The 22,510-nt window shown below is 46.7% G+C and overlaps 10 protein-coding genes and 1 non-coding gene across 11 annotated transcripts; 3 read left to right on the top strand and 8 right to left on the bottom strand.

Annotated features, from left to right (window-relative positions):
- Nucleotides 1–501: 501 nt before the first annotated feature.
- LHYA1_G004001 (uncharacterized protein) lies at nucleotides 502–2,786 on the top strand (the record flags this gene model as incomplete). Its single annotated transcript, XM_031148966.1, has 5 exons — nucleotides 502–708; nucleotides 807–976; nucleotides 1,053–1,182; nucleotides 1,238–1,609; nucleotides 1,851–2,786. The coding sequence occupies 5 exons, from the start codon at nucleotides 502–504 to the stop codon at nucleotides 2,784–2,786; spliced, it is 1,815 nt and encodes a 604-aa protein (XP_031004930.1).
- Nucleotides 2,787–3,465: 679 nt separating this feature from the next.
- Nucleotides 3,466–4,175, bottom strand: LHYA1_G004000 (Uncharacterized protein; the record flags this gene model as incomplete). Its single annotated transcript, XM_031148965.1, has 3 exons — nucleotides 3,466–3,498; nucleotides 3,553–3,753; nucleotides 3,810–4,175. 3 exons carry the CDS (start codon nucleotides 4,173–4,175, stop codon nucleotides 3,466–3,468), a joined length of 600 nt encoding a protein of 199 aa, XP_031004929.1.
- Nucleotides 4,176–4,947: 772 nt separating this feature from the next.
- RBL12 (RHOMBOID-like protein, mitochondrial) lies at nucleotides 4,948–5,613 on the bottom strand (the record flags this gene model as incomplete). The annotated part of the gene is made up of 2 exons (XM_031148964.1): nucleotides 4,948–5,003; nucleotides 5,097–5,613. 2 exons carry the CDS (start codon nucleotides 5,611–5,613, stop codon nucleotides 4,948–4,950), a joined length of 573 nt encoding a protein of 190 aa, XP_031004886.1.
- A 1,119-nt stretch (nucleotides 5,614–6,732) lies between these two features.
- plyA_0 (putative pectate lyase A) lies at nucleotides 6,733–7,057 on the bottom strand (the record flags this gene model as incomplete). The annotated part of the gene is made up of 2 exons (XM_031148963.1): nucleotides 6,733–6,892; nucleotides 6,951–7,057. The coding sequence occupies 2 exons, from the start codon at nucleotides 7,055–7,057 to the stop codon at nucleotides 6,733–6,735; spliced, it is 267 nt and encodes an 88-aa protein (XP_031004887.1).
- An 81-nt stretch (nucleotides 7,058–7,138) lies between these two features.
- On the bottom strand, nucleotides 7,139–8,146 carry plyB (putative pectate lyase B; the record flags this gene model as incomplete). Its single annotated transcript, XM_031148962.1, has 5 exons — nucleotides 7,139–7,175; nucleotides 7,204–7,370; nucleotides 7,585–7,703; nucleotides 7,755–7,800; nucleotides 7,916–8,146. 5 exons carry the CDS (start codon nucleotides 8,144–8,146, stop codon nucleotides 7,139–7,141), a joined length of 600 nt encoding a protein of 199 aa, XP_031004881.1.
- A 2,232-nt stretch (nucleotides 8,147–10,378) lies between these two features.
- CWC2 (Pre-mRNA-splicing factor) lies at nucleotides 10,379–11,678 on the top strand (the record flags this gene model as incomplete). Its single annotated transcript, XM_031148961.1, has 2 exons — nucleotides 10,379–10,988; nucleotides 11,041–11,678. Coding segments are annotated over 2 exons (1,248 nt in total), but the record flags the coding sequence as incomplete, so codon positions are not given.
- A 123-nt stretch (nucleotides 11,679–11,801) lies between these two features.
- On the bottom strand, nucleotides 11,802–12,758 carry LHYA1_G003995 (putative urease accessory protein UreF-like; the record flags this gene model as incomplete). The annotated part of the gene is made up of 2 exons (XM_031148960.1): nucleotides 11,802–12,538; nucleotides 12,587–12,758. 2 exons carry the CDS (start codon nucleotides 12,756–12,758, stop codon nucleotides 11,802–11,804), a joined length of 909 nt encoding a protein of 302 aa, XP_031004888.1.
- A 1,090-nt stretch (nucleotides 12,759–13,848) lies between these two features.
- LHYA1_G003994 (uncharacterized protein) lies at nucleotides 13,849–14,453 on the top strand (the record flags this gene model as incomplete). Its single annotated transcript, XM_031148959.1, has 2 exons — nucleotides 13,849–14,124; nucleotides 14,175–14,453. The coding sequence occupies 2 exons, from the start codon at nucleotides 13,849–13,851 to the stop codon at nucleotides 14,451–14,453; spliced, it is 555 nt and encodes a 184-aa protein (XP_031004889.1).
- A 2,434-nt stretch (nucleotides 14,454–16,887) lies between these two features.
- On the bottom strand, nucleotides 16,888–18,373 carry SU2 (Eukaryotic peptide chain release factor subunit; the record flags this gene model as incomplete). The annotated part of the gene is made up of 4 exons (XM_031148958.1): nucleotides 16,888–16,892; nucleotides 16,943–18,074; nucleotides 18,133–18,182; nucleotides 18,253–18,373. The coding sequence occupies 4 exons, from the start codon at nucleotides 18,371–18,373 to the stop codon at nucleotides 16,888–16,890; spliced, it is 1,308 nt and encodes a 435-aa protein (XP_031004883.1).
- An 877-nt stretch (nucleotides 18,374–19,250) lies between these two features.
- On the bottom strand, nucleotides 19,251–19,339 carry LHYA1_G003992. Its single transcript has one exon. It is a non-coding gene; the product is annotated as a tRNA-Lys (tRNA).
- A 550-nt stretch (nucleotides 19,340–19,889) lies between these two features.
- On the bottom strand, nucleotides 19,890–21,399 carry OPSB_0 (putative aspartic-type endopeptidase; the record flags this gene model as incomplete). Its single annotated transcript, XM_031148957.1, has 2 exons — nucleotides 19,890–21,152; nucleotides 21,202–21,399. 2 exons carry the CDS (start codon nucleotides 21,397–21,399, stop codon nucleotides 19,890–19,892), a joined length of 1,461 nt encoding a protein of 486 aa, XP_031004884.1.
- Nucleotides 21,400–22,510: the final 1,111 nt, after the last annotated feature.

Below are 22,510 nucleotides of genomic sequence, written 5' to 3'. Positions count from 1 at the left end.
ACCCACTATGCGACACCACCTCTATCATTGAAAGGAATCACTCACTACTTACAACAGATGTTTTGCCTTCAAACAAAATTGAGAAGTACTAATCCGTGGATCATGCAGCAAGTTGGAACGACAAAGTTTCGAGAATCTATTCGAGAGAGCTGGATTGTGAGAGACCAGAATGCATGCCACTGCTACGAGGTCGCTTGATTATCTCGCTCCTGCTAGGATATTCAGAGGTCTTGGGAATATGGTTGCGGGAACATTGCGGAATCTGGTGGTGGAACTATGAAGTTGATGGAAAGCTATATATCAATGGAAATGGAGGTCTCTACTTCATCAGTCAATTCACAGTCCTTTGCGTTTTATATGTTACGTGACCATGTAAGCTAGCCCCAGGAACCCGCTGCTGTTTGGTCGATCGGCAAATATCTTTGACCTTGCTGTGACCTCACATCTCCCTTCCCACATCGACACTCCTCCACCACCACAACCACCACCAACAACAACATAATGTCCGACGACTCCTCCGACCTATCCTCTGTCCCTTCTGAGGATGAGACTAATTTACAATTAACTAAAAAGGATGGGATCCTCAAGTTCTTCTCCAAAGCGCCTCGCCCGACTGGAGAACCCCGAGTTGAAGCCTCACCACCGCGCCCCAAACGAGAGCCCTCTCCCCCCCACGAATATGTATTGGCAGATAACCCAGATATCGCAGTAAGTGTGCGAACTCGCCCTCGCGTCTCTAAACGGTCTACACGTTAAAAACGCGTGGTTGTCTCCATCCACCTTGGCTAACGCGACTTTTTGTACAGTTCATTGTCATGTTTCGCGCCCGCTTCACAGAAGCCTTCGCAAAATCCCTTGCGCATTTCGGTCCCCAAGAACTCGAACGAGATATAGTTGATACAGTCCCTGGAGAGCATGTGGAGCAATTTCTCTGCGCGTTGCTGGGAGTTTTGCTGAACAGGAAGCAAGATGTGAAGTATGCTGGCGCAACCTGGCGCACCACCCTCACTGCCTTTTTTGGGACTTGTCACTAATTCGAAATGTTTCTACAGGGCCGGCCATTATAATCGCGCGCTGGAGGAAGCTATACAAACCCATAAGTTGCAATGGGCAAAGGACTGGGAGAGCAAAAATCCGTTATCAGGGGGTGCCACCTTTGCAACTATGACCCCAACCCAGCGAGTAAGCCATTCTACTTCGTACAACCGGTGGCCCATCTCATTAACTATCATTACAGCTTACGCTGCTGCGGACACTCATTCTCTGGTCCATGTCCTCCTCCGACGCTGTTAAGGGTATCATACAGACATCATACAAGCAGAACCGCCACGAGGACGATCTTAACCAACCACTCTCGGTACAACCTTGGGGTTCCGATGGAGATAAGCGCCGTTACTATCTTATTCAGGGTCTTGATGACACAAATTTCAGGGTTTACAGGGAGAGTAACCATACTGGTATCAAGCGAACTTGGTTCAGTGTTGCCGACGACATAGATAATCTAAAGGCACTGGCAGATAAGCTTTTCAACGAGGATCGTGGCCAGAAGGCGAGAACTTTGAGTGGCAAGATTATGGCAGCAATTCCTCTATTTGAGGCTACACTAGAGGTATGGTCTTCCTTTAGACTTCTGCGACCTAGCATCCCAGTCCTAGTAGACAATCTTCTGTCAACTTTGAAGACTGCCTGGTAGCGACTTCCTGAATCAATCACTTCATGTGAGGCACTCGGTACAAGGAAGTACATGGATGATGTCCCTGTTTGATACATTCATCAAGCGAGGCAGGATATATCTCACAAGCTACTTGATATTTCATATCCTATCTTTTCATACTAACATATTACTTTAGAAGCGGAAACGTCGAGAATACCGACAAGCTCGCAAGCACCAGTTCAAGCGACCGGAACCCAACTTCTCGATGTACGAGGGCCGAACTCGCGGAAAGCGAATGAAGTATACGTACAGTGAGGAAGAAGATGAAGGCTATTCTGATACCACTACTAGTCGTCGATCTACTCGCAATACTCGCGCCCATACTCCTGCTGAAGGCCTCGGTCTTACAGTTACCCAGAGTGGTCGTCAAGTTAAGGCACGTCAAGGCGGTGCTTATGGTGAGAGCATACTTAGTGGCGCTCAAGGACAGGCGGTTACTGTCGAAGGCTATGAAGGTATTAGCGACGGGCCTGAAAATGCAGCTGGCGGTGATAATGGCGGTCGCCCTCGCCGAGCAGCGGCAGCGGCAGCTAATTCTACCATCGGCCTGGCGCCCAAAGGAGGCCGGCATATCGAAGGCTACAACGATGTAGACGAGATGACGAGCGATGAAGAGGCCGATGCAAGTGAGCAAGATTACGGTGACGATGAGGAAGAAGACGATGTCGTTCTTGCAAGTGATGCTGATGACCAGGACGAACTTAGTGATGAGGATGAGGAGATGGAAGATGGAGAGAAAAAGAGCCTTGTGGTGAAGCTGCCTGTCAAGACCCCAACTCCCGAGAGGAAGACAGTCATCAAGCTTCGGGTATCTCCAGAGAAGGATGTCCCAAGAAGCCCAAACTTCTTTTCCAATGCCACCGCTCCAGTCGATTCCTCGATATCTCAAGGCAAAGAAAACGCGAAGCCCGCACCTGTCTCTTTAGGAAGGCCCGAAGCCCCCAAGCGTTCAACACCACCACCTTTGGCCCCAGCACCATCCACTTCCAGATCTCCACTTGCTTTTCGCCGCAGTCCAGAGAAACCCAATACATATCCACCATCCATCGATGTAGGCTACGGAAAACCATAAAGAGTATTAGAGGTCAAATTTTCATTTATCAGGGATATCCAAAATGGCGGGCAGTTTACTTGTAAAGGCATGGCGCAGGTAGATGGGCTTGTTTGAGGCGATATCGCAATACATTATTGGCGCAGAGAACAGTATTTACTGGCTTGGACTTAGCTCTGTACGAAAATAGAGGGCCGAATTAAGCTGAGGAGCCCAGCGTGCATTCCAATACGTGACGCTATATGTCTATTTGAATGGCTAATTCAGAACTTATGTGAAGAAAGGCTACAAGACAGCGACTTAGCCAAGCCGCTCTTGAAGTTTGGTAAGATCACTTCGGAGTTTAAGTCTATTTACTTGTTTTTCTATTCATTAAATGGCCAGATTCTTCATCAGGAATTTACAGGGCATAATTCATGACGGTTCCCTGACCAAAAGCCATTCCTCTAAATATAAATCATACTGGGATATTCGTGCTATGGTATTGGCTCAGGTGTTCCACATGTCGGCCAGCCTAGCCAGAACAAACATCACAAGAGGACCAAGTGTTGGATCTTGATTCGAGAACGTTAAGTATTGGAAAGGCTGCACTATGGCAGTCCTGAGGCTCTATTTGCCTATAACTTGTACACCTAACGCCGCCCATGTAATACCCTTGGCTCATCTTCTTGAACTTATAAACTGTACAGATTCCCGCCTTTCAATCACCACCCGCATCATGGGTCTTATAATACTGTTACATGACATCAGTAAAACAGGGGACCCGGCCAGAGCGAGTCCAACTCACATATTCAACGTCTGCCGCCAGCTTCTTATCGTTCCCAAAACTCTTCAGGCTCTTCGGCATCTGCCAATTATTCGTCTTGTACCACCACCTCCTGACTCTTGCCCCTACACCCTGTCCACTCAGCTTCGCGCTGCGGTTCCAGAATCGCCAGCCGTGGAGCGCGAGACTCCAGACTGTGCCTTGTATAAGCGGCAACAGAACCTATGTTCCCCATTAGAAACTAAACATATTTGGCATTGGATACAGGAAGGTCGTACCTGATCCCTCATAGTAATATACGCCACCCTCCAATTAGTCTCCGCCCCCGCAATGCTCGCCAGATAGCTCTGTTCGAACCTCAGATCTGGCAGTGGACCGAAGCTCAGTCTTCTGGGCACAGGCTTCAACACGCTATATGGTATGTCATCATCATCATCATCCTCCTCATCAATGCTTTCTTCGTCATCGTAGGCGTATTTGTCCAGCGAGGACTCGGATGCTGGGGGTTCGGGGTCGGAGATGGAGACGGGCTGTTTTTGGGAGGCTGTGGTGGAGGGGTTGAGGTCATGGTCTGGTGAGGGGTGACGGTTGATGGAGGCGGTCTGTATTGTTTCTGCAATTTGGAGGGGGAGCGAGGACGACATTTTGGGGGTTGTTGTGTTGATTCGGGAAAGAATCTCGGGCTGGAGCTTTTGAAGGCGTCGGGAGCTTCAGCCGAAGATCGTCAAAACTTAGTGAACAGGACTTTCTGCCTTTGAAAGTATCACACGACAACAAAATATACTTAGGTAATTTGTATTTTACTTCCTTATGTACCTGAAGATCTGTAAAGATTCCCATAATCAATAACTCTTGCTTCGATTAAAAGAATTTCTAAAACCGGTAGCGTGACAATGGTGCCGTACAATACCTGTACAGTATATACTATCCAGAAAAACACCCCAAGCTTACTTGTCAATGGACAGAAGATATTACATATTCTATCAGATTACAGTGTATTTCCCATGTGTCTGATATCTGACTTCTCGTCATTACTCAGTTCGTTCCAGCGGTAAATCAAAGATTGGATCAATAAATAATTAACATCATATCAAAGTAGATATCTCCACAATATTTCGTCTATTAGGTAGACTTTTGATTCTGGGAAGGTAGATCTTGAATATCGGCCTCAGATTTGAGCTCCTCCGGGACAGTACGAACGAATGCTAGCAATGAAGCATCTTTTAGCACATACTATAAATCATACAGACTCTCCGTCGTGCTTAGAAGACGAATGGAGCGGTACTCGTTATCGTCGGCTTTTAGATGTGCCATCCCGCCTGAACATCATAATTGGTGCCGATTTTCTTGTCCACCGCGAGCTTGAGGCAGTGTCTCAGCCAGCAATGTCGATTGAGGGCTTTTGCTCCCTCCTCTTCAATACCTCGGCGCTCTACGAGAAAATATTCTACCTCTACGCATCGCAAGGAACACTGTAAGAAACATGAGATCAGCCATCGTCCGAGAACTCCTTTGGTCAATTGGTAATGACTAGAATCTCTTCTTTAAGCTCTGGGTTCACTCACAATATACAGCTCCGAATGCCATACCACCCAAGTGGTCGACGTGACCAATCCACGGCAGGAAACCTGTCTGAATACATACACCGCTGAATACAACGCCCACAAGAGTCGACTGCCACATGGTCATAGGCACGAAGAAAATGTTTACACCTATCCGTGGAGCCACCAATGTCAAAGCTCCAAGTAGCCCGACAACACAGCCTGATGCCCCAACTGCAGCAGCGTCACCTCCTGGCGGTAGTGTTCTTTTCCAGTGCCAGTCCTGTAGTAAGCCGCCTGCAATTCCAGACCCAAAATAGAGGGCTAGGAAGCTGGGAATACCAAACGCTCTGGCAATCGGCTTTCCTAATGACCACAACCCAAGCATGTTGAATAGCAGGTGTCCCCATCCATTATGCATAAATGTCGACGTAATCAGTGTGTACCAGCGTCCTTCCTCCATGTTACGTCGTGAGAGGATCCAAGAGTTGCGGAAATCTGACAGCCATTTGGATTGTACAGTCACCGGCTGCGTCTTCATGTATTCGTTCCATGCAGTAGCAGATATACATAAGGCGATAATACCTCCAACTACACGAACTGGAGAGTCGTAAATTTGGGGGCTGGAATGGGGTGGAGGTGGAGGATCAGGAGGACCAGAAGGGCGAGGCCTTGGGCTTGGGCTTGACCTTGAACTATGTTTATAGCCTCGACCAAGTGCTGCTTGAATGTATCGACCAGACTCTAATGCTCCTGAATGAGGCCTAGCCAGTGTATTGCATATAACGGAACAGCCTGCAAATGTTGGCTGAAATCGGGTTCCTTTCCCACTCACGCGTAGGGTATTATGCTACAAGGCTACGCGTTAGTTGAACCGCTGGCAACGCGCCATATGGAAGTACTATACCTACTCGGACAATTGGTGAAAAGCGTGGCGAAGGGAGCTTCGAGCCCCTCTGGAGAAAGTTCATGACTGGCGTGGACATGCTGTACTGCAGTTTGATGTCCCAAGAACTATAGAATTAGTAGCCATGAATTGAGTCGTGTGAGCTGTTACGAAGTGGAAAGGCTGAGGAGAGGAGAGAGTGGGGCTGGGCTTGCAGAGCGGTGGAGACGGGCAAATGCAGGGGTACTTTATTTCCCTTAACTAGTACTAGGTACCCGCGGTACCATCGTATCATCAATCGTTTCTTCTTATTTTCATCAACCAATCTTCATTGCATTTCCTCGAGTCTTACAGTCATCTATATCCTAATTTTATAATCCCCTTACCAAACTAGATGATTTTGATATTCAGCTTGCCAAGGTAAAAGAAGGACCTAATGGTCGACGTCCATCACGCATCATCCCCTAACAGTCTTTGAGCCAATGTGGTATTCTTAGGGGTTTCTTTTCTTTTCTCGAGTGAGGAAGTCATTTGTTTCAAGTATTGCCTGAGTAGCATAAGTGGACTGAGTGTTCGTGGGGGATGACTTGGATGTTTCAGAAAGTCCGAGACACCCAAAACTTTCGTTTGAAGGCAGCCCATACCCAACGACTTCTACCCTTCCATTTTGATTCAAATATGTACAAGAACTGCGAAATGCAGCTTCAGCCAGTCTTACTTCACTTCTCCTCCATACTGTCATGCATCCTGCACGATCTCTGCTGGTTCCTTTTCTCAAAAAGAAAGTGTAGCCCCAGCAGTTCCAACAACAGCTGCAACTACACTCCCACTACCTAGAAGCGAGTAGGAGTATGGCATACTGCTAGCAGTCAAGTTTCCTACCGGCGCGGTATTTGACTCCCCACCAAGATCATTATCAATGGCTACAGCGTATCTGATTCGGTTGTCAGCGAAAAGCTTTTCCATTCGGCATATTTCCGGTCAAAGCTTACCCCGTATCGTCGCTGTATAGCGCAGCGATGGGCTCATCAACGTCAGTGAAGACATTGCTCTGGACCAGGACTTCAGCACCATCTCTGGTATCAACTCCAGTGCTCATGTTGTTGAAGTATGAGTTAAAGATGTGACTATCCGGGATTAACAAATTAGTCATTGTCTGTTCAAGCAGTTGAATGCTTTGCTAGGCATTCTCTTTATCCTCGTATGATTGGATCTCCCTTTATCTAATGAAAAAATAGAACTTACCCAGTACCAAAACGAATGGAAGGTGTTCTGCTTCCAATGTTCTCCCAATAGTTGTTGTGCTGAGTAACATGCAGATGACCCGTGTCTTGAGCACCATTGTTGTCGCTATGTCCGATGAGAGAGGCTTTGTAATGATCATGCAGGTATGAATTAGAGACCGTGACCCACTATATGACCTAGCGTTAGCACTTTCTACATCGGAAGCTTAACAAAAGAAATGAATTGAACGGATTGTGTTTCCTTACTTCTGATGCGTGAGTGATATCAATAAGACCATCATAATAGTCTTTGCCGTTGTCCATGTCAGATGACAACTCACTAAGAGCATTAGTCAAAGTCAGGAGGCTGGAAGGAATCCATTCACCAATGATCAACCCATACATTTGTTGAGATCTGGATGCCAATTCCATCGCCATTGGCCGCGAGTACTTTCTGGCTAATAATATTTCGAACGATTACGTTCGCAGACTTGTTGATGTAGAGGCCAATACCGACAAGTGCTAGTACAAGGTTAGAGAATAAATATACGCGTTCAAGACAGGAGCACCCACTAGCACCACTTTTGCCAATTATAGACTTATTGGACCCAACTCGCACCTGAACTGAACCAGTGATAGTCCCAGAAACAACAATAACCCTTGCAACGTCATCTGAACACGGGTATCAGTATTGTTTATGTTTTATGAGTGGGTGTCAGCTTGCCATTGGTAACTGCAGTCGTGAACTGCGCGAGAGTTGAGACTGTAGTGACGGTGCCTCCGTTTCCTCCAGTTGTCCCTCCATTCTGTGTAGCATAGCCCGTAGTCGCAATATCTGTGATGGTTGCTCTCTTTGCAATATTTGCTCTCTCCTGGACGACATTCTCGTCCGATGTTGGGGTTGGAGTTGCAGAAGCAAGCTGTAAAATTATAGCAAGGCCGCTGGAAAGAAGTGAAAGCTTCATCGTGGTTATCTTAGGTGATACAAATGCTTGATATTTGCGGTATTAGAGATCTTACTTGAAATAGCATGGACTGTTTTCTTTATATAAAGGAATACAACCGCTACCGACTAAATCACAGGCAGCTGCTGTAAGAAAAAAGTTGACATTCCCAGGCTTTCGATGTCATGGGTAAGCGGCAAAATAACTACTTGCTAGAAATAGAAGCCTGGATCATAAATGCTTCCACGAATAAAACGATGGTGATTATTCAAAAGCTGTAGTTGACAGACATCCTCCGTTCAAACGTTACATTGGTGTTTGTGGACCTGTGGTATTTGAGTTATTCTCTGCTGCAAAGTCGAAGCGTACCACACTCGATTAGATCAACTTCCGCTTTTGAAGAGACGAGATTATTCCGTTTCATTGTCAAATGTTCCTCCCACAAGTTGAACGGTACTTACATCCCCTGTTTTTGGCGAGCGGACAGGGTTTCCCCACAAATCAGGGGTATCCGCTTGGCGTTTAAGGTTGATTAGCAGCAAACAATTATTCCGCTACACACACAGCCATTCTATAGGGCAGTAGCTACTGGCTTGTTGCTATACAAACTGGCTAAAGATCCAGAGGGCAATATAAAAAAAGCTTGAATGTCCATTGCTCGTGAGCTTTTCGAAATTCATTTGAATATAGGCTCATGAGCAATAGCCGCATTCCTTACACTATGTGACATGCTGATATATGTTGAGATGACGCGATAATGCAGGAGAATATAAGGTACTATAGTAACTGTGTGTTTGCCGTTGATGATAGCGATCTTCATTTCTCTTTGCGACATAGTGCTTCTCAGCAAATATTGACCGACTGAAGGACTTGCAAGTCATGAGTATCCTGGGGGGCCAGGACAATGGCCCCCTTCTAGAAACTTTCTGTACCGTGAATACTCTGTATGCTAGAGGCGACTTAAGGAGATCCTGGGGTGTGACGTTTTCCTCTTCTATATTCTCCAAAATAAGGTGTCATATTAACCTAAACATGGAATCTAAGCTGCGAGTCCCGAGTCATGTGATACTTGCTAAGCATCTTCTCATCTCGAGGCTATTTGAAGCGTATCACAAAATTTCCTCATCCCCAAGGCATAAATCTTGACCCAAGCGTGCTACGATATCGAAATTGGCAGGCGACTTCGAAGCAAGCAATAATTTACACGCCACTCAGACTTCCAACCAGATACCGTTCACGATCCTAATAATCCACTCCCATATGCTTCACTCTCCTGCCATATTCACCGCTGCTTAGCATCTTCAGTGTTGCACGGTAGAGCTACAGAAGCGCTCATTCCATACTTAATAACCACATGTACACCCCGCATTCTGGATAAAGGTTCATCGTCCCTCCAATCCACAGGGGGTGGCCAGAGGGTCACTTGCCGCTCTACTAGAGAAATGTCGGCAGGTTACTAGACTTCGTAGTTACTTATAGCATCGAAAACATAAATGTCGCCGTGAGGTAATAGCTGAAATGGGAAAGAAGGTGGCATTAACGACAGGCACGGAAATCTAAAGAAGAACGAAGAAGTGAACAGAAAAGCATAATGGAAGACACGCAGTTTGGGGCGGGATTCAAAAGGCCAACAGGACTGTAGCGAAAGAACGAACTTCGTACTGAGCATTGATCTTGAGAAGGCTCTTCGAAACAGCTGCTTTCGAAATTATGAGAGGAAATGAGTAGTAAAATATAGAGAATCAGATCTAGTTACTAAGATTGGGAAAGAGGAGACAACTTAGCCAATTGATCTAGCAGGTTCATCAAGGGCACCTTGAATGACTTATCAACACGATAACACTGTACCCCAGGGAATCTGAAGAGCCCGACGAATTTGACAGTGCGTATTAATGAGGCATCAATTAATTGTGAGTTGGTCGAGACAGCCCTTTAACGAGAGAAAAGTCTAGTGAGCACGTTGATGCTAGGAGGCAGAAGGGTTGTAAGATTCCCATGACTTGAACAGACTTTGTCTGTTTGCTGCAACAGTGTCACAATGTAGAAATGCCTCTTCCGAAGGAGGATTGCAAATAATGGGCAGTGATATATAAGAAAAAGGTAATGGTGCTGATGGATCGTAATAATCGTAGTTGCGTACTAGGCTGCTTCACTAGTAAGTCTTTACCGCCTTTGGCCTAGCACATAATCTTCAGCCTTGTGGAACTTTTAGAGCCTCTTCCTCTTCATAAACGACTCAACACAACATCGAAAATGGCGGAAACAGCAACTCTCCCAGCCACGATTCCCGTTGAGGATGGAGGAGATACCACCTCTATGGCGCTTTCAACCGTCAACCACGAAGTGGCCGCACCGGCAGAGCGGAAAGTCAAGAAGATCATCCGCAGGAAAAAGCGACCTGCGCGCCCTCAAGTTGACCCATCCACCTTCAAATCCGAACCACCTCCTCAGACTGGCACGATCTTCAATATTTGGTATAATAAATGGTCAGGTGGAGATCGTGAAGACAAATACCTTTCCAAGACTGCTGCTGCGGGACGGTGCAATATCGTACTGGACACTGGATACACCAAGGCCGACAAAGTTACGGGGAGTTACTTCTGCTTGTTCTTCGCGCGGGGAATATGTCCCAAGGGTCAAGAGTGCGAATACCTCCATAGACTGCCCGGGATTCACGACATGTTCAATCCTAACGTAGATGTATTTGGAAGAGATAAGCATTCGGATTACAGAGATGACATGGGAGGTGTTGGAAGCTTCATGAGACAAAACCGCACAATCTACGTTGGTAGGATACATGTCAGCGATGACATCGAGGAAGTTGTAGCACGACATTTTGCAGAATGGGGTCAAGTTGAAAGAAGTAAGTTAAGTCGAACGCCAGTCTGGAAATCTTGAGCTGACTTTAATTCCAGTACGGGTATTAAATACTAGGGGTGTCGCTTTCATCACCTATTCGAACGAGGCAAATGCGCAGTTTGCAAAAGAAGCCATGGCACATCAGTCATTGGACCATAGCGAGATCCTCAATGTTCGATGGGCCACCGCAGATCCAAACCCAATGGCGCAAGCACGGGAGGTTAGGAGAATCGAAGAGCAGGCCGCAGAAGCAGTACGGAGGGCCTTACCCGACGAGTTCGTCGCCGAGATTGAAGGTCGGGACCCTGAAGCGCGAAAACGGAAGAAGATCGAGGGGGAATTTGGTTTAGCGGGATATGAGGCTCCTGATGATATCTACTTTGCAAGGGGGGCGAACGCAGTGAACCCGATTGGCAGACAGGGCATGGAGCTAGAGGAGGAGCAAAGGCTAATGATCGAGGCCGACCAAGTGGAGCAAGCAGAGGCGGAGGAGAGTGGGATCTTTTCGAGCAGCACCTCGCTGCGTTACAGAGCGCTCAAGGAGCCATTGGATCAAAGCCGAAGGCCAAAGCAGCTTCGGGACCTTTGGTTGCTTATGACAGTGATAGTGATTAACCTTGGCATGGACTTCACAACGGCTTGCGAGCCCCAAATAAGAGAATGTACTTGTATACCAATGTTTACGGAAAGTGTAGGTTTGTCACTGTGACTTGTATGCAGGTTTAATAGTCCGTTTTGAATCACTTTCAGTCCATAGCAAGGGGATTTCAACCTAAAAGCAAGCGAGTTCCGCAAAGCCCTTTCAGGCTAGGTGGGCTCAACTGTTGAAGATTCTAGAATACAGCATTTCATGTCTCCCAATCCAGAGGTCCATCACCGGCACACTTTGACCTGCATCCTCGATCTTGGTGTCCCACTCCCGAGCAATGGCTTGACGAATGCCGTCTTGGACTTCAACACTTGCGAGTACTTTCTGCGCATGATAAGGTCCAAACACACTCGCCCGAACAGCCGCAGACAGCAATGATTTCACATGGCTCAACATGAAAACATAAGCAGTTTGCTGCAGGCTCATCCCTAGTACACAGGCGATTGCTCCAAATAGGGGCCCAAGATGAGCGGAGGCTGTAGGCAGATCACCAGATACAACCGACGAGGTTGACCGTAGCAGTACAGATAGTTCTTTGAGCATCTCGACAGCGCCCGCTGAATCTCCTACTGGCACTGCGGTACTAAACGAACGGTCCCATATCGAAAGCAGAGCTCGGCCTTGCGCTACTGAAGCTCGACGACCAACGGTGCACATGATCGCCGCATCCAGAGTATCATCGAGTTCTACCAGGTCAATTGGGTTCCGGTGCGTGGCAAGAACAAATGGCAGAGTGGTCGAGGCATAAGATGCAAGAGAGAACTCCAAAAATGCGGGGAAAGATGAGGCTGGCCTGGTGTGGGCAAGGTATGATTCAAGGCCACTGCTGAATGCAAAAGAGCCCAAGGGGAGTGCCGAGTCAGACAGGAGCAGGAGGAAGTGGTGAGATGAGGTAGTCAACGGTCCTGGGATTGTCAGTGAAATACTCTCCAATAGCAATGGCTGGCAAGTACCATGACTTGGAAGAACCTTGGGCACGCTGGAGATAGCATCCTCATTAGCTATGGCACATCCGCCGTTCAAACGAGCTTTCGCATCTACCAGCCGGCGTTCAAGGTCATCAATCTCATGCCGAATAGCCTGCGACTGTGATTCCGACTGCGAAGAGTCGATGCCAGTGCTCATTGAGAAGCATGGGTCATGTCTGTTTCGAATAGTCAAGTATCAGCGAAATCGAGCGTACCTAGCCTCGGGGATAGAAAAGCGGCAGCCAATTTATAAATATGTTAGGCGGAGTGGGACAACTAAAGCTTAATGAGAGCGAGTGCCGCTTTTTGATCCGGGTGGAGTGGGGTATCGGGATCAATTACTACAGTAAAAGTAGTAAAATGCCCGAAAATAGACGCCCACAGCCGCATCTTCACGTAAGTTGCTCGATATTCAAAACAAGCCTCAGAACACAACAGTCACAGCCCGCTCACAACTTCACGTACAGGTAGAGATATCTTGTAATTGATTGGCTGTCCTCATACATGGCCTTTCCATCTCTCTCCACTCTACCGATTTCTCATAGAGGCTACTGGCTACTGGCTACTGTAGAGTAGGACTGCGACCTTCCAGTCCTACCCCAGACCACACTGTACAGAGTAACTCTAACTCACATGCACAACACCTGTCACCAGTGGGATAGGTCTGTTTGGCGTGAATCTCAGTTCTTCTGTTTATTGACTTTTGTATATTCTATCGTTCAAAATGGACTTTTCTCAAGTGGACTTGTAGGCAGTCAACCGTCCATTTCTTGAATGATAGCTACCGGTAGTTTTCCGGGTATCTGCAGCCAAATAGTCATGGCTTTTCCCCATTCGCATGTTCTTTTAAGGATTGAAGATAGTCCCGCGTCCTGAAACACAGCGCCGCAAGATCTATGACCAACACAAATCCTGCCGCCGGGCTGTGAATGGAAGTTGGTTGGTTTGAAACTTTCAATCTAATTTCTGCACTTTTTGCACTTGTGAGTGGCTCTTCCTGAATGTAAATAGGCTTCAGTGTCTGCCTCGTTGATTGTACCAGGTACAGCCAGCTTCCAACATCTCGGGGTAACACAGCCAGCCTAGACATCCTATTTATACCTAGGCGAGATTCAAACCGAGTCACCTATATTAGACTGTTCCCCTCGCGACTGGTACTCTTTATAAGAACTCCCTTTTTTCACACATATACATTCTGCAACTTCTTTCGAATACCAGAATATCATATACCACCCAACACCACCACGATGATCGTCACATTAGCAGTCAGAGTTCTTCAGTTGGTGTTTGCAATAATTGTCCTCGCGCTGTCCATCGTCTTGATCAAAAACTTCGGTCCTGTGTACGAAGGAGCCAAAGAAGGAAAGGTGCCGTCGTTAATAGACTATGGTGTATTCTGTGGTGGAGCGTCGATTGTCATTGCCATCGTTGGAGTCGTAGCTGCATTCTTTGAGGCACTTCAAGGCGTCATAATCCTCGCTCTCGATGCACTTGCGAGCTTCTTTCTACTTGCCGGAGGACTCGTAAGTTTATACGCCCCTCTTCTATTGATCATCTACTAATAGTACTACAGGCATTTGCCATTCAATTGAAAGTTGGAAATTGCTCAGATCTCTTTTACTTGAGCGACCATTCGAAGCTTTTTAGCGCCGATGAGATGAAAAATTACGGAATAGACCCAACCAAACATCAAGATAAGTACGCCAAGGCAGTCCTCGCCGACGACACCTATCGATGCCAGATACTCCAGGCCGAAACTGCGTTTGTCTGGTTCTTGTTTGCATGCTTCTTGGGCACCACAGCCCTTAGCTTCACTATGAGAAGCAAGGGTGGCAGGGGAACAATGGTCTGATGGCAAGGAGAAAACATGAGTGGGCTCGTTTAGGACAGCAGAGAGGCATCAGCTTTTGATGCGCCAAGACACGTGGGTTACCGAAGACCAACAATGATGTGATATCGCTACCTATGGGATGGAAGTGAAGCGACGGCGTTTTCTTTGGAGCCGAATTTCGATACCTGAGAGGTTTAGACATGCTTGAGATTTAGCAAAGTCGGGAGATTTTTGTACAGTTTAATGAGACAATGAATGATATACACGATCCTTTAGGAGACATCATTATATTCGTATTTGCAGTTCGAAAGTGCCAGATGACCGCCCGCCCGAACATGCTCGAGTTGCAGCGTCGCCTATTTGTGCCAGTTACGACTACAAAATGTATACACCATTTTTCACTTCCTACATCTCTTTGAGGGACCTCCCATATTTCTATACCATCAGCATCTGCTACACCTGGATCTCTTTATAATGAATCATGCCCGAATGTTATCCGTATTATGGTAAGGCCTAGAAATCTTCGCCCCTCCCCTCCTTCGCGGCCTCCTTTATGCATCCCTTAAATCTAGAGGCTAAATTTGTAGTATTCGTGAGAAATTTACAAGAATGTGCTAAAAAGTTGTGGATATATATAAGCTCCTACCAAACGAGGAGGGGCTTATAAGTAAGCATTGCCACAGCTCTTACCGAATTCAAGAGCTTTATACCTATTTTAAGAGAGATCCCAAGCACTGACTAACCCATTGTTCGGAGTTCATTCCTAATTCTCGCCCTGGTTCATGTATCTATTTGGCTATGTATCGAGATAGACTTACTGCCTTTTATACTCGTTATATTGTATGTACTAACTTGGCAGTAGATATTCAAAAAGTCAGACTTCGGCAGATTTACGACGTGCTAAATGCTTTTAGGAAATCATTAAGCGCTCTCCTTTTAATCATTTTCCATGCAAGCAGAAGTGTACTTTTCATATAAGAGCTTCTAGTCTTAGCTCCCAAAGCTTAGCAATCATGAGCTACCTAACGCACACACTCCCATGCAACCGGCCTTCACATTTCTCTGAATATCTTAGAACAAAAGAAAAAAAGGGAAAGCTCTTCACGGTCACAGGTAGGGATTCTAGACCAGGCTACGAACCTTTATATGGAGAGTTTGTACTGGAAAAGAGCCATTGCATACCTATACACATAGCCATCCATAGGCCCAGTTCCAGAAAGGCTCTTTACTCCGCAAGCCGCCGAGAACACTCAAAGACCCTGTTCCTCAGTCCACAGGCGACGACATATCCATTCCTCTCGAACTTACGGACCTCCCTCACCATACCACCACCAACAAAACAGCCGTCTCGGGCTTTCGCAGCCCAGGTAAGCAAATTCAAGGTGCTATGGAATAAAACAGGCTTCAGCTAAGCTAGCACTAATAAGCTCCAAAAAGAACACACAGGCATACGAATTGATAATGAGTACAAACGCACTTGTGCCCTCTATACATCTTCACGCAACGCAACCTTCCTTCCCTCGAAAAGTAGCAAAGACAATCCCGAGAGGAGACATTAAAGACAATGAGAAGTGAGAAGGTGGGACTAGAGTTAGATTGGGAAGTTTTTTTTAGGGGATGATGTGACGGGGGAAGACGAGGAAGAATGCTTGATACTTTCAAATCAAATAGAAGGGATAGAAGATGGCTGTGTGTGGACTCAAGTCTTGATCTCTTTTGTTTTGCAGTGATAGTAGATTGAAAGTATACTGTAAACAGACATTTTCAGTAATAGGATGTGATCAAAATACCCCTTCCTCCCTCCAAGTCGACTTAAGTTAAGTTATATACGCGTTATTCAATAGTAAAAGTTGTAATAGAGAGAATAGTACTCGGCCGAGCATTATTAAATTGAAAGTTGATTAAGAGCTGAAGAGTTGAATCAAGGCTTCACTGAGGGGGCGGTCTCACTGGCACTAATTACCTTGCAATAACGTAGCAGAAAGTAAAGCATCAATCACATATCATTCAAGGCAAGTCAAGCATTTGTGGCCACGATATTGATTCTTTCGTCTCGACCAGCAGAGCGAACTTAGTATATTTCCGCGTGGCGATATTGTAACGACTGTGTAGAAATCTGACCAAAAGCAATTTGTCTAGGTAAAATTTCTCCCTTGGTTCCTTGAGTAACCTCAAACAGTAGGGTCTTTAGACTGCGATGCTAAATCAGCTCTGGTTACCAAGGCTGCTTGAATGACGAGCCATACCTCTATTTCACCTGCTTCTCAACTCAAGATGCCGTCTCGACAGACCGGAGGGGGCTTGGACGGACCACAGCTCCCTTCAGGCCTTTACCCGCATTGGATGCGGGCTGCTGAATCTGCTGCACGGCACGAGGGCGGGGTGACAGATTTTGACTTTGACTTGACGGTACAACTGGAGTTGATTCCTCGCTCAGTGCGAGGTTATCAAACTGTCAATCTGCAAAGGAAATTAGTCTATGTATTTTCAAGTGCAATAATGGAACATACCGTCATAGTAGTCATCATCGTCGTCGACTTCAGCCAACTGTTCAAAGTTGACCTTGTAGCGGAGAAGTCCACCAATTCCACCAAATCCCTTGACGAATTGGTTGCCCTCGCTGGAACGGTCGGATACAAACTCAAGGTTGGTACCGAAGTCCTTGTATTTCTCTGCGATCCATTCCAAGAAAGACTCTTGGGATACTACTTCCATTTCCTGGCCGGTCTCACGGTCCATGAATTGCTCACGATTGGCGGCTTCGGACTGCTTGGTGGTGTGGAGAGTGATTATGGATCCATTGTTATCCTTAAGAGTCCATCGGTTGATCTCGAGGTTCTCAAAGACGATCAAAACCTCGACAGCTCCGAGTTCGAGAGCTTTCAAAGTATCTTCGATACCATAACAGATGCGGCCAGAATCCTGACTGATCTCCTCGAAGTACTTTCCAATCAGTTTCTTCTCCTGAATGAATTTGACGTTGCTGAGAGTCTCGGAAGAGAGCTCGATGGCTTGGTTGAAACCGTTCTCTCCACCGTAGGAGACGTCAACAACCTTGATGACTTTTGTCACAAGACGGTTGTCAAAGAGATCTGATTGATTCAAGTCGTTCTTGAAGTCGGCGGAACCAGCGAGGATAATGCCAGCAACGTTGACCTTGTCAGCGGTGATAAAGTTCTGTACTGCCAGTTCGGCGACTTTACGAACATAGTTGTGGCGCTTCTCTTCACGGAGACGGGCAAAACGAAGAGCAGATTGTCCACCACGACCGTGCTTTTTGGGAAGATCGACGGAAAACTTGTGGATAACATCGCGGGTGTTTCCACTCAGAGTACCAAAGAGAGCTCCGTTACCATCCATGATGATGAAGCCAAATTTCTGGTCCGACTCGAGAAGCTCAGCGAGGGCCTCGGTATGAAATTTGTTGTCGCAAAGGTAGAGGGAGGTATTGATGGGCTTGAAGGGCTCAAAGTCGATGTTGACCCTTCTTTCCTTGCCCTCGGAGGTCAGAATTTCACCGCAGTAGACAACTAAGCCATTGGTGGGAACTTTGTTGTACAGCTTGAGCCTTTGCTGGGTGGATGTGATGGCAGACAAGACGGATTGACGATTAACACGAGACTTAATGTTCGAAGCGGTACCCTATATCATGTCAACACATTGCGTGTAGTCGAGAGAATTGAGTGAGTATAGAACATACGTATTCTTCAGCCAACATCTTTGCCGCTCGCGAGACTTGATCCTTTGGTGCTGCAGACTTTATGTTAGCAGATGACTCGGTCTTGCGCATACAAACATGATAATATAGTATAGTACTCACGAATGATGAGCGAAATCATGGATGTTCCATTGCCTCGTGCGGCCTCCAGGCGCTTGATCAGCTTCTTGACCTTCCAGATCTCGATATTCTTCTCAGCCTCGTTCGCCTGGGCGTCACTCATATTGGCGGCTGTGGACGCTTCAAGTGCTAGGTGTCTTGAAGTTGAGGTATCGTTGCATGCACTACAAGCTTGACTCTGCGGAAGAGGGTCAAGATCGTTGATTTCGACCTTTTTTCTGTGTTTGTGGAGGGTGACGCCGTGCGAATGAACTCCGGTTGTGGGCGCTGAGCCGATACCGAACGCTAGTAGGGAAATTGAATGTCGAGACACGTGATTCTGTTTTCAATCTACATCTACATTTACATCTACGAGTAGACACCCTTTCAATGACACAAGAAGGGCCTGAAAGAGTTGGATAGAACTGGTTGTCTTGTCTTGTCTTGTCTTGGTGGGTAAATGGTCTTACTCTCCAAGTCCCAAAATTCGTTCACTAAAGATTTCACCGCCGAGATTATCACCTAATACAAAGCAATCTCTTTGATCTATCATCTAAGTTGATCATAGAACGCTTTTTCCGTGTACCCTTTAGGTGGCTTTCTAACAATTATTATTTGCCTCTTTCGCCTTGAATACCTTTTTTACCGCTTTCTTTTCTATTTCCCCCGCATTCTGTTAAGGTACCGACAGTACTGTACCTCGCTCGCACTTTCCAACAACCAACAAAAGATTACGCAAATGCGCTGGGCCAGCTGCAGCGAGTTAGACATACTTCATACTTCTAGTTGGTTAGAATGCACCTATAATGTCTACTCTTTCAGCCATCCCCTGAGTGAAGGCTGAGTACATGACATGCCATTCCAGCCCCCTCGCTTAACTCACAACACTAACGTTAACGTTACCAGCAAAACACAGCAAAATCAAACCCCAAGCAAAAAGAGCGCAAAAAAGGCAAAAAGTTATTTGTTGCATTCAAGCTTTGCTTGAGCGCTGGGAATTGAGCCCAACGCGGGGGTCGAACCCGCAACCTTCAGATTACTATTGGTATATTCATACTAAGAGTCTGACGCTCTACCGATTGAGCTGGGAAGATGTTAGCAACCATGTAATGGTTCATCTTCTAGACAGTGATGACATACCTAGCCGGGCAGGCTGTTGTATTTGTTGAAGATTTTGTGGTTATTTGGCTATATGAAGGGAATAAGAAGTGCGGGAATCGGAAAAGAAAATATTTCGCCTTCGGTGAGTGTTCATTGGCTGGAATTTAGGCACAACGGCAACGGCAACAGGCGATAATCTTCCTCCAACCACAATTCTGCTAAATAGATGGCAGCCTTGCACTTACTCAAGTATGGACTGCTCAAAAGAGGGCGATGGAATATTGTTTTACGATCTCGTTTCATTGCTTGGATATAGATATATATCTAGGTTGGTGGTATATGTATATACATGTATGCGCCTCCCAATGCAATGCTGTACAATACTGATTTCATCAATTTTCAGATTCAACTCCCAGGTATCCTTTCCCAAACCATTTAATATGCCAAAAACACCAAATTATGCAATGCACCAGGCTCAATAGCCTCAATTTTAAAATGCCGCTTAAAACAAAAGCACCTCATCTTTCTTTGTCCCATATTTACATCGCCGCATAAAGCATCCCCAAACTTACGGCTAGCGCGGTTAGCTTCATCGGGGGCATTGTGATCTTTGCTCCTGACTTGGCCTTAGAAGTCGCCGTCGCTGTTCCTCCTGCTCCCAGTGTTACAGTACCAGCCATTGCCTCGTTGGTGGCCCCAGCAGTTGCAGTCACGGGATTCTGCACCACGGTCGCTGAAGGTACGGCGGCGGTGCCAGTAGTGATCTCCACCACATTGTTGCTCGTGGCGTTGAAATTCGTTTGCGCGATCGAAATCTCGTTATTGGCAAGGTCATATACCAGGTATGCAGATCGGATGAATGTGTCTCCAAGGACTGGAGTACTGGATCCAGCGGGGGCAATGCCGAAAAGGCAAGCACGCTCTCCATCCGAAAAAGTCAAGGGTTTTCCACTGGACGAACTGATTTCGATAACAAGCTCATCCATAGATACTTGGATGGTTGGACTGGAGAACGTGAAGCCTACTGTCGTTGAGTTGGAAGCCATGGAGCATGGGATATAGGCAGCACCCTCTTGCGAATCGTATTGGGCGCTAACCTGGTCGTAGATTGCCTCCGCCATGGCGTCCGGGAGGTAGGTGAGAGAACTTCCCGAATCCATCAGCACGGCTTGTGCCTGGTCCTTGGCAATGACTGTGTCCCCCAACGATAGCCCGGTGAGTGTGAGTAGAAACTCGCCGTATTGTCCACCCGATTCAGACTGAATGGGGAGGGTTGCTAGTGTGCCCTGAAACTGGTCGGTGTCCACTCCACCAAATAAAATGCTGCCAGTGCTAGCATCAAGGTCATTAAGCCACAAGCTGTAGGCATTGGATGAAATGAGTCCGTCAGACACCAGCTGGGCTGGTAAGTTGAGGTATGCTGACTTTCCTGCTCTTTGAACTTGCACCTCATTGAGCTGATACCCAATGCCCAAAATCCCTTCCGCTGACGAGCTTGTGTATCCAATCCCAAATTGCAATGTCTTCAAAGTTGTTGAGCCGAGTGTGAAATTGTCCGTCACATAATCTCCAGAAGCTCCTGATCCATCAACATACGTTATGTTGAAGTCGCTCGCAATATATGAATAAGTCGATGAATCGTTTGCGGAATATGTGCCGGCCGCTGTACATGCCTTGCCTTTAGCGGTACATAAATCAGAAGTTGCTGTATTGACCCAGAGGTCACTGCTTCCTGTATCGATATGTAACCGTACTGTTTGGGCAGGCGTTCCTAGTGTTGCATTCGCAAAGTATAAAGTTTCCTGGGACAATTAGTTCCAACATACCGATGATCATGAGTTTGAGACTCACCTCATTGTCCAAAGTCGCTTGTACAGTTCCAGATCTTCTCCGTAATTGGTCCCTCTTAAGTGGATTTGGTACAGACTTTCTTACAACTGGAAATCCAACTACTTTTGGGGATGCGTTCGTCCTCTGGCTCAGTGTAAGTCCTTCTGAGCACGCCCATAATAACCCAGCGGACGCCGCAAATGTCGCCAATCCCTTCATAACTATATCTTTTCTTCCCGGCCTGATGTGAATTCAAAGCGTATTTTCCAGCCAATCCAAAATATTATATCCTTTGCCCTGTGGCGACGCGGCAGTAGTATGCTAAAGTCTGGCTCCGGCACAGGAAATCGGGATGTAGTGGGGTGGGAAACTCGAACCACGGAACTTTGTAACGATGAATTACTGGAAGGGATTTGGATGTCTATTGTTTGAATTCGAGAAGATGCCGAGAATGTGGTTAGAATAGGTTGAACTTGTTTGTTTTGAAACGAAATTGGAGGTAATGTGGGAAATTTAGAGCAAAGTCTGAGGTCAATGATGCTATAAGGCTGCGAGAAGTGTCGAAGAGTGGCTGAGGGGCAACAATAGGTGCGGAAGCGAGTATCAAGTACGCAATCTGCAAGCAGTGAGGCGATGTAGGAGTGGTGAGGATTCGGGAGTTAATGAAAAGATATTTGGACAAAGTAAACAAGTTCAGTAAGCAAGTAAGTGAGGAGACTCAGAAATAGAGTGTGATAATAAAGTAGAAGAAGAATACAATTCCTCTTTTGTTACAGGACAGTACACGCGGCAGAGGCAATTGGGGGAAGAGGCTTTGTATACGCCTTGGCAGACAGGGGCAGATCTTTATTCTTGGGAGCTTCTCGGGCCCGCAGCCGCGTCACCTCGCCAAAATCCACTCAAACCGCTGTCGTCCAGAGATGCCTCTTACGCACGCTCAACGGTCGGGTGTGGGTTCTGTGGGCTGGGTTCTCAGGGAGCCAGTAGTGTACCGTGCTCGAGTCGTGGCTATTTGCAGAGCATTGATCAGAGCAGGGGAACACCAGGGGTGAGTGAGGTGAGGCAGCGCATGAGGGCAGGGCGCTGATGCCTCTTGAAACGCGTCTCCTGCTCCAAGAGGACGATGACACACGAAAGGAAGAGGGGATGCATAGGCGGAAACGAATGGGATATACTCCGTACGAAACCGTTCCTCTCTCCTTATCTTCTCTTTCTGTCTTTCTGTCTTTCTCTCTATCTCTCTCTGTCTCTGTCTCTGTCTCTGTCTCTCTCTATCTGGATATCATGGTGAAGTCATTCGTGTCATTCATCTCATTGTGGTACTGTACCT

The sequence above is a fragment of the Lachnellula hyalina genome (assembly GCF_007821495.1).
Source record: "Lachnellula hyalina strain CBS 185.66 chromosome Unknown contig00077, whole genome shotgun sequence".
NCBI classification, from domain to species: Eukaryota; Fungi; Ascomycota; class Leotiomycetes; order Helotiales; family Lachnaceae; genus Lachnellula; species Lachnellula hyalina.
This window is presented reverse-complemented; position numbering and strand designations above follow the sequence as displayed.